Source organism: Musa acuminata, chromosome BXJ3-2, assembly GCF_036884655.1.
Source record: "Musa acuminata AAA Group cultivar baxijiao chromosome BXJ3-2, Cavendish_Baxijiao_AAA, whole genome shotgun sequence".
Classification (NCBI taxonomy): Eukaryota; Viridiplantae; Streptophyta; class Magnoliopsida; order Zingiberales; family Musaceae; genus Musa; species Musa acuminata.
Genome location: NC_088350.1, coordinates 21,616,885 through 21,627,188, shown reverse-complemented (window position 1 = coordinate 21,627,188; position 10,304 = coordinate 21,616,885). Strand labels below are relative to the sequence as shown.

Sequence of the window (10,304 nt, the reverse complement as noted above, 5' to 3'; positions counted from 1 at the left end):
GTATTATTTGTTGCTGTTGTCAAGTGAACGTCTTTAACATCTAGCAAAAATATTTTAAGTATATTGCTGGATTTAGGTTACGTGCAAATGCTAATATACGCACCATGTCAAAGTTGTATACATCCTTCCTTAAAGCCTCCAAAATTAGTTATATTCGTTTCATATTGAGTTTAACATGTTACGAAGACTATTAACGCAATTTCAAATCTCTTTTATGAATGAAAATTTTAATATATGATAAATTTTATTTTTAATTTGACTAGTAAGCTTCCAACCTTTATCATAGTTTCTTGAGAGGAGTCTTTGAGTATCTGGGAAGACTGGTGCGTTCCACTTGCTAATTCGAAGCTTCACAAGGATGGATATGAATAATCCCCCTCTTTCATATAATGACACGCGCTCCACCGGGCGTTTAAGTACCACCCGTGTTCAAAATCCTAAACCAATTCTGTGCATTGGATCTCCCATCCGACGGTGACAAATGCCCACAGCAGTACAATGCGGTACGATCAGGCTTCTCCTTGCGTCGCTGCACATCCCAGGGCACGCACTATCGAGCCCTGTTTTCCGATCTTCGAGATCGCGTCTTCCTTTTCGCTCTCGCCTCCCACTTTAGGGTTTCGGCTGCGGGCGACTGCGCCCCCATCCATCGGCGAAGTCCACCCATCGGACATAGGCAAGAGCCCGCGCCAGTCCCCGGTGAGGGTTTTCTCGAACCCTCCACCTCCTCCCGCCTCTCCCTTTCAGTCTCCATCCCTAGGCCATCGGTAGGCTGCTAAGTTGGGGCAGCTAATGAAGTCAAGTTTAACTGGGTTGATGTTGCTGATCTCTAGGCCATCGGTAGACTACGTAGTTGGGGCAGCTAATGAGGTAAGGTTTGAGTGGATAGATGTTGCTGAAGTTTGCAAAAGAGAGCAGGATGCTAAGCTGGCAATATCCAGAACTTTTTAATCCAAAATTTTCTCGACTTTGTTTCAGGATTATAAGACATCAAGTTCTTCCCTATGTATGGTTAGCAGGAACTCTTCTGTTTTTCTTCAGAGTTTGCAGAACTCGATACTCAAATTGCGACATTTCAGGGTGAAACCTTGACGGATGTTGTGCCATGCCCTAGTGTTGGAGGTTCGGATCATGGGGATGCTTATCATGTTAGTGCTGTCTCAGCACCTAATCTACGGCGGCTGGCAATTTTGGCATGTTAAAACTTCATTGAGGTTGGTAACTTCTCACTCTTTCAATAGGATATAAAAAACTCCTCTTACTAATTTTCATATTTCTCTGCACTCTATTGTGATAAAGGTTTTTTTCTTCCTTTCTGCTAAAAGTCTAAATCTTGCTATCCCAAAGAGTTTATCCATGGATTTGTTTCTTTTAACTTTATCCAATAAAACAATTTATGTTAGGAGGTATGCCTTGAAAGTCCTGAGATGAAAATCACAAATATTACTTTTAAATAGTATAAACTATTATAATATCACAGGCCATATCTCACACCGTCACAACTGAATTGGCTATGACAACCATTGATATTGCAAGAAATGATAATAATAAACTTGCAAACAGAAACAAATCTATCAATTGATAAATGATAAGAAGAACCGATATAAGATCTCTTTAAAAGACAAAGAAAGGAGAACACTCAGAAAACAACAAACCTAAGACATCCGTTATTTGTCTTTCTATGCAGGTAACTTTTGAAGCCTTACAAAGTTTTATGCCTATGGTCTGATCACAGCAAGGACTATAACCGCGATGATTATGAGAAGGATGATTGTTGCTATACACATACATTTGCGGGAGTTCTTCTGTAATATCTTTGCCTTGCTTAGAGCATTAACTCCAGAGCTAACAAAGACACCAGCACGGTTAACCTGCACAAAAGACATTGTAATTGTACTGTTATAATTTCATAATCACTTGTAGAGAAGACGTCGGACTCTTACCTGGTCCTCAATGTTATCAAGCATTTCACCTTGTGCCTCAATCAACACTGCCATGTCCAGGAATATCTGATGATGAAATTAGAAATAAAATAATGAATTCTGATACACTCCATCAGTTGCAAGGATGAGCAAAGCAAAGGAGATCGGAAGATCATGGCCTTCTTGAAAGATGCAACATATGCCCCTTAGTTTATGTGAAAGTTTATCTTTTAGTCCTCACAAAGTTGCTAAATTTCATCCAGAAATTTCTTTCATGTTTACCAAGCAGATTTTAGAAGGAAGGAAGTTGTATTATGTGCAAAAGAGAATGAAAATCATCTCTGGACATAGCCACATTGACCAAGAATGGCAATTCTTTGGATATTAAGTAACAAGTCTTTACTCTGATGCTACAATGATGCAGTTTGTTGAACTCTCACACACACATCACTGCTGTTTGTTGTGCAAATTGCATTCTTTTTATCTTCAAAATATATGCTTTCGGAATTCTGTTCTTTCTCCATCTCCATGCACCAGATTCTCCTCTCTCTTTGACTTGATGTAAAGCAAGTGATGCTGGACACAGTATGTCCATGGAGCATACAGCGGGATTATCATTGTGGAAGCATACAGCGGGAATTATCAGACTTGTGAAAGTGATGCTGCACACAGGTATCCATGTACTATAATGCCATTGACTAGTTTCATTTGAGTACAGTTTATAAAGGAACAAATATAAAGTTATTTTCTGATGTTTCAGAGACGCATTTAAACTTTTATGAAGTGTGTTGCTGTTGAAAAAGATTCATGAGAGAAAAGCTAGAGATGGATTGAAGAATTAATCTTACACAATTGCGGGAGTAAAGAGTTAGCTTACTCAGCATCATTATGGTATTAAATTATAAACTATTTTGTAGATTTCTGCAAGTGAAAGTACCTGCTGCAACTCAAGAAGCTTCTTTTCTATGTCTCTCACTGCATCATGGCGCTCTTGGATTTCCGCAAGTGTGTCCAGTACCTGCAAATGAAAGACAAATATAGTTCATTCCAAGCCTCTTCTAATATTTGCAATGTTCATGATAAATGGGAGCACGGCAAAATAAAGCCAAGGAGTAGAACCTGTCCACGTCCCTGCTCCTGAATAGCTTTTGCAAATATTTGATCCCCGTTTCCAGTTTCTATCAGTCGATCAATTGTCTGCAGGAATCAAGAAGGACCACATATGAACACAGCTGCTAGGGCCAAATCAACTTTGAAATATGATCTTCTTACCTCTTCATTAGCATGAGTGCCTGTTACTGTTCATATGGAATTTAGGAACAAAATAAGAGAAAATAAATCAGACAAATGAGCATAACAATTGAGAATAACATCCAATAAAGCATTGGAGATAAGCTGTGAGAGTAACGAATGGTTTCATGGAGTTAGAAGGGAACCTGTGAAGACTCTTCTCTCGATGACCTCACGGTATTCTTTCTGTATCGTTTCTCTTAGAGTCTGCATTACACATTTGAAAATAAGAAAATGAGATTATCATTTACCGATTAAAGTGAAGATATTATATATTTTGCAGGAAAAAGATGATCATCATGTGCTTTAACTGAAGTGAGAATGGGAATATCATTTGTGAGTATGCATATTTTCCTTTAATATTCATAGGCTCAATGGTTGATGAGGTTAAATGCATGGAAAAAAACCATAGTTTCGGCCGCAAAGAGGGAAAATAATTTCTTGCATTATTATTTTTTGTTATTCATCTTACACCTCATTAGGCATATTCTTAAGATGAAATCTTGTTATGACTTTTGTATATGATGAAATGAGACGGATCTTTTATGCCAGTGATTCTGAAGTTAATTTACCAAACATGACAAATCAAATGAAAATATGCATATATTGGGAAATTGCAAAATCATCAAGCATGTTTCTGTACCTGGAACTGGCTCATCTTTTCTTTCAGCTTCTTTTTCAATGCTCTGTGCATATTCAGAATGTAAGACATGCTTTCAGATAAAAATACTTATCAATTAAAAGACAAAACTAGAATCAACTTAGACCAAAATATTACACAGTAGTTGCAGTTCTAGATCGATCAGTGCTTGATCCCTTTCCGCATCCAGGCTTCTGCCTATTGGCCAAGTTCTAAGAAAATAGGTAATTAAAGGTCATGATCAGCTAATAAAGAATGTAAATGTGGAATTTTTGTTTTCCTACCCTGATATATTAATAGGAACAAGCACAAGGATTAAAGAGGATCCAACAAGAGAATTCACATGAGATTTAGCTATAAGATCTTGAGACAATAAAGTTGAGAAAAGTTTTCCCTTCCTCGATAGACATTATTAGATTAAAGGCCTCTACTATGGGTTGAGTGTGCCTAGCTAACCTAGAGAAGAATATAAAATGCAATTTATGTGTACATTCAAATAATGCAAGTGCGAACAGAAGAGTTTATTTAGGAGCTGGAAATTTGAATGGAAATATGTCTTGTTGGTGTTAACAGAAGAGATAGCCAAGGGTGTCTAGAAAATTTTGGTGGAAAGTAGATGAATTATTATAAAAAATAATAATCTAAAGGTTAAAAAAAATCTCAAAGTTTGTTTCAGCGTTCGATTCAAATTGAGGGGAAATCAATAATTGGAGAATTAGGGAAGATGAAGGTAGCTGATAACAGAAATTAATATGTAAGTTTTTCTTCTCAGAAAAAAAAAAAAGAGTTGGTTGGTTGAAGTAGGAATATTTTTGTGTAAATAAAGGATAAGTTTGTTGGTTGAAATAGGACAATGGAAGTCTTGAATATATTTGTGGAAGGGATGACAAAAGAACCTAAGCTTAGTTGACTACAAGTTCTTAAGCTCCTACAAGTTTGGCAATAGTGGACTTCTTCTTTTGCTTGCTCTTAAAACAAAGTTAAGTATTTTGATCATGAAGGCAAGACACTCTACTGGCTCGAAGAGTGATGGAAAATGAAAGCAGCATACATCTCTGTCTAGTTCTTCAAGTTTTGTTTTTGTGGTGCGCGCAACTCGCAAAACTTCATCAATGTCATTCTCCATCCTGTGCTTAATTTCTGCACCCATGATGTACTTAATTATGCTCCAAGTGACAGATAATAGAAGCTAAACAAGTAGAACATTAGGTTTCAGTGCATAGATTCGTGATAAGACGAAAATCTGATGAAGCATCTGTAGTACCTTTCATAGCAGCTGCTTTTATGACAGTTTTTGACTCTTCATTAGCATCCTGCTCATGCAACATGAAATTGATTACAGGATACATGGGCAAAAAGTGATAAGGCTAATGTGCCTAATCTAATAGTAAATTAGATTTGGAGAGCTTTCATTAGATTCGAATTCAGTTTCAGCAAAGATGGTTCTGCAATATCCTTACCTGAAGGTTCTGCAATAGCTTTGAGAGTTTCTCGATTTGCTTCTCAATATCTTGGACCTACACAGTGTACAGAACATTAGAGTCTAGCTCTCAATTGGGGTGAAGAATGTAAATATTCCTGTGTCTTGGACATTTATAAGATACCCAAGGAATCCTGTGAAGAAATTACCTGTGTGAAGAAACCTTCAAAGCCCATTTCAGCTGAGTTTGTTGAAATTTGCCTTCCCATTTCAACGTCTCCATACCCTGAAGCCTCACCACGAGGGAGCTCAAAGGAATCCTATAAAAGATAAGGAACAAATGATTCAAAGGCTACAAATAAAGGTAAAGGAACAGAATAAATATGAGAAGATAGCAAAAAGGTCTTTAATATCAACTATGAGAATAACCCAAATCTGGACCAACTAATACTGAAGAAACTTATAATCTTACTTACCAACACATTAAGAACTGGCATAGTGTTTTCGTTATATTGGCTAACATATCAGGCAAATGACAAAAAGAAACCCTTGGTATAAGTCAAACAAAAATTAATCTGACACTGAATTTACTCCTCGAAGCTTTTTGATCATGCAGATAAACATTGCTTTTGCATTTGAGGCAAATTGAGCGAGTGAATTATGTGATGTATGAGACCACCTAATCTCTAATTTTCATGAGTAGCAGCTAGTTAGTACTTTGCAGAATGTAGGATTGAAGCTCTGAAAGCCTCACGCGCGCCCCACCCCACTGACATGTATCAATTTCTTAAAATAAAGACTGACATATCGCGTTATAAGGGAAAAAGAACCGGTAAAACAATACTGGCAAGTATACATGCGATGTGAGAGAATTCTTACAAATTTGGCATTTCTGAGAAGTCAATTCCCAGCTCTATGGCTTAATAGCTTTTCTATTTCAAGTTTAAACTACTGAACCAGGTGACTTTCAGTTTTTTTTTTTTTTTTGAGACCATGCTGATGAAGAAAGCATGTTATACTGGGTGGCACATGATCCCTTATCGGGGCAATATATGGACTGTCCTTTATAGGTAATACTACGATTGGATTTTGAACATTATCAATCAAGTATTGTGATTGTCCTATTTCAAACCGTCAAATTGATCATTTACACCATAGGAAAGAGTTTTTAAACTCTACCTTACCTCCTCTTTCATTTATTTCACTCTCTTATTCTCTTCAACCTTTTCAATCGTATTCAACATCCCACTCAGTCCAAAGGCATGGCAGTGACATAGATAGTAATGCCTCGACTGATGATGGTGGTGATATCGGAAAGTCGATGGTACCATCTACATAATTTGAGGATGGTGCATAGATCGAGAAACAATATTTTACACATGTCATTCAAGATTCAAAGCATAGAACTCGACTAGGTATTGATCAAGTTTATACATGAAAGGAGAAGGAGAAGGCAATGGATAACTTTGAACAAATGCGATAGAAATTGCAAGATACAGACACAAAGCGAAGCTCATCGTATTCACAACCATTATATCATGGAAAATCTTATGGCCAACAATAGTACGATGATAGTTGTTCATACTTCTCCGAGCAATAATATGGTGATTGATCTTATGATACAGAACAACAAATCAATGACTAAAATAGAAGTTCCGATATTATTCTTCATGCTCTACACTAATACATGCCACGATTGCCTCAAGAGTCGTCTCGAAAACGTGTGATTCACGATGATCAAAGTATGACCATCACTACATCGATATACTAATAGTATACAGTGCATCAATATATTATGTTATAGGATCAATTTCACAATTGGGTCCGATAAACATATCAAATTGATATACAGATACATAAGATCGAAGGCCATGATCCATTGCTTGTGGAGTCCTATCGTTCTTTTTCTAGTAAAAGCAAATATATTCATCGATCGATTACTTATTTAAATCTTAAAGTTTAAGTTTTTTTTTTAAATATAATAATTTAAAATTATTTTTTTAATAATTTAATATTAATAGAAGGAAGGATGGTTCAAAATGTACCACAAAGTTGTTTCTCAAAGCCCAAAAAAAGTGTCATTGTTTTTTTTCTAATTTAAATTATTTTTACCAAAATTATATTATATTTATATTTATTTCTAACTTAAAAATCCTAATCTATTTTTTTTTCTATTTTTTAGATTTTTTAAAAATTATTTTCGATGATTTTGAGCATTGATATACTTTGGCATACCGATATACGGTATATCGATACACCTCGATGACCGATGATTGGTGTTTCAAAGTTGGAGATTCCGACTAATGCCAAAGAAACTATGTTGTGTTTTGGAGATTCCTCTTGGCATAATGAAGAAAGCATGTTCCTTGATAACTTTCCAATTTCAAGTTTAAACTACTTAGCCAGGTAACTTACTTTCAGTTTCTTTTCAACCCAACTCTGAAGAAAGTTTCGGTGACGTACTCAAGAAATCATGTTGTGCAATTTTTTTCCTACAGATGAAGAAACACTGAATTCATTCATCAGATAGTCTGGCAAGTCCTAAGATGGTTCCCTAAACAACCAGCAATCTTGTGAGCATTTTAATTGGGTCCTTTTGAGTCAGTTGGAACTAAACATGAATGGAAAGGCCAGCTTTTGAAGATAGACAGACAGGTATTGCATCTGAGCTCAGCTATATCTATCTTATTTTTAGCTTTTTATTTTTTGTTTCAATCTTATCAAATAGCTTATACAAATTGGGTCACAAACATTAGATATCATACAATAGTTTTTGAAGTTAGTTCTTTATTTGCCTGAGCAACTGTGACTGGAACTATCTATTATATCTAAAGAGAGGGAAGGAAAGAAGGAATCCATCAGAACTTTGGATTATTTGATTTCACAAGGCAAATTTGCTCCTAGTTGAAACCAAAGTAACCTTTTTAATTAGAGAATAAATCCCCAAAGAAATTACATATGATTGAAGTTTCAGTTGTTTAGTTACTTACCGAAGAAACAAAATTTATATACTCATATTGCTGCAAATTTCCAATTACCATAGAAACTGTGATTGCAACTATTTATATTCACGTCTGATCGAGAAAGCAAAAAGGAACAGACTCATCAAATCTTCTGGGAAACACTTGATTGTTCTTTGACAATCTGATTTGGCAAACGAATTTGGTCACAGACGAAGCTAAAACGATCTTTTTGATGAGAAAAAAGAAAGAGAACATAGATATGAGAATGAAGTAGCCAAGAAGAAACAAAATAGTTAGTTCATGCACTGTAAAGACTACTGGATCCTGATCGATATGCTTGCCCGGTAGCTCCAAATGTAAACCGGAAGGGGAATCAAACGAGTCGAACTGATTTAAATCGAAGGGAAGGAAGGAAGAATACCGTGAGAAGATTGTTCATCTTGCGAGAGGCAAATCGATGACAGGGAAGCGCCTCAGGCGATTCTCCGATAGAGAGCCACGAGTGGCCGGGGAGAACAAGTATCCTCCTCTGAGCGCACGGAATTGACCTGGTTTTGGAAGACCAGGGAGGAGGAGGAAGCTTCCAATTCGGTAGGAGGGAACGGGGGAGGTGGAGAAGAGGATTCGAGATCGGATGTCTCCTTTGAAGCAGGAAATAGCTCTTCTTAGACCAATAGATTTTGGCGGCGCTGGGAAGACCAGTGGAAACGGTCAAAGCCAAAGAAAGATATTGACTTTTAGATATTTCCACATGTTTTTCGAATAGAATGACAATACTTAATTCTATAAAAACAGGCCCACAACATCTTATTTTGTTGGTGTATTTCCAACTTCTTCCTCATCACGAATGGGAACGCATCACAAAATTATTAGGCTTTTCTACGGACTTGACGCATTCTAGAAATCATGCTTTCCTCTCTCTCTCTCTCTGTCTCTCTCTCTCACACACACACACACATACACACACAGGGGGTCAAAAGGCAGGCAAATGGTCTACGTGAGCAATCCATCGCCTTAAGCAAGACAAAGAGAAGGATATGAATCATGACCGCAGCCGGCGAGAATGACCCATCACCAGTCCGGTCATCGGCTGCTTACCAACCGAAACGTGTCCATCCGCGAAGCATAAAATGAAGCATATCTCTACTTTGCTTAAACACACTTAACCTTCCACCAAATAGCATAAAACTAATGAGTTAACCGGCTACCGCCGGTTGACGACGACTAAGTTCAATTTCTTAACTATGTATTAAATTATATCGTGACATAACCCCAAGTAAATTAAATAAAATAGATATTTTATGGGAAAAAACCCATATTATTATTTTTTTAATCGAATGATACCTCTTCGATCAGTTCTTACTCAAGGATATTTTTTTATAAATTAAAAAAAATAGACATCCCATTTTTTTTCTCCTCCTCCTCTGTTTTTTTCCCTCCTTTTTCTTTCCTTTTGCTTCCGCTTCCTCCACCACTACCACCACCTCCTCTCCCTTTGGCTCGTTCTCTGTAACATTATTTGACGTTCAAACATTATCATCTATATATGAATGAGTCATCTATAGTCATAAAATCAGTCTATGCAACTCTCGATTCGAGATCACTAGCTTTTACTAACGATTTACTTTTGAATAAGCGAAGATCAATTAATTTTGTTACAACTCTTTCTCCTTTTCACATGTTTAGGAGAGAACATTCATACCTCTCTTTTATAAGAAGACATCACACATTCCTTAGAATAACTTCTAAATTTAAGAAGGAAGAGACTCAACACTTTTCAAGAGAGTTTATACACTTAAATTATAAGGTTTTCGTGCTTTCACCAATCAAGCATGAGTGAGATATTTATAGACCCAAATGACTTTATAAATGGACCTAAAAATTTAAATCTTCAGATTTTCAAGGTATTGGCAGTACTACCGCTTACGTTGGACGGTATTATCGCTTAACAGAGCATGAGAACCAGGGCTCTGGTGATACTACCATTTGCTTGGGCAATACTATCGCTTGACAATCTGGCGATATCATCGCCTGCCTGGGTAGTACCACCGCTTGATTGGGCAGTACAT

General features: G+C 36.7%; 1 protein-coding gene and 1 long non-coding RNA gene across 4 annotated transcripts; one reads left to right on the top strand and one right to left on the bottom strand.

Moving 5' to 3' along the window:
* Positions 1-327: 327 nt before the first annotated feature.
* Positions 328-2,988, top strand: LOC135631038 (uncharacterized). 3 transcript variants are annotated; one of them, XR_010494258.1, is made up of 5 exons: positions 328-870; positions 979-1,006; positions 1,080-1,214; positions 1,688-2,594; positions 2,683-2,949. It is a non-coding gene; the product is annotated as an uncharacterized LOC135631038 (long non-coding RNA). The 3 variants fall into 3 exon arrangements; XR_010494257.1 differs by having other exon boundaries at positions 979-1,214; positions 2,840-2,988; XR_010494256.1 differs by having other exon boundaries at positions 979-1,214; positions 2,683-2,948.
* Positions 1,554-8,843, bottom strand: LOC103969225 (syntaxin-132). The gene is made up of 13 exons (XM_009382704.3): positions 8,657-8,843; positions 5,482-5,592; positions 5,313-5,369; positions 5,117-5,165; positions 4,904-4,992; positions 3,991-4,064; positions 3,856-3,898; positions 3,359-3,419; positions 3,195-3,220; positions 3,042-3,119; positions 2,860-2,940; positions 1,944-2,009; positions 1,554-1,871 (listed from the first exon to the last, which is right to left on the bottom strand). Exons 1-13 carry the CDS (start codon positions 8,672-8,674, stop codon positions 1,719-1,721), a joined length of 906 nt encoding a protein of 301 aa, XP_009380979.2. The 5' UTR covers positions 8,675-8,843; the 3' UTR covers positions 1,554-1,718.
* Positions 8,844-10,304: the final 1,461 nt, after the last annotated feature.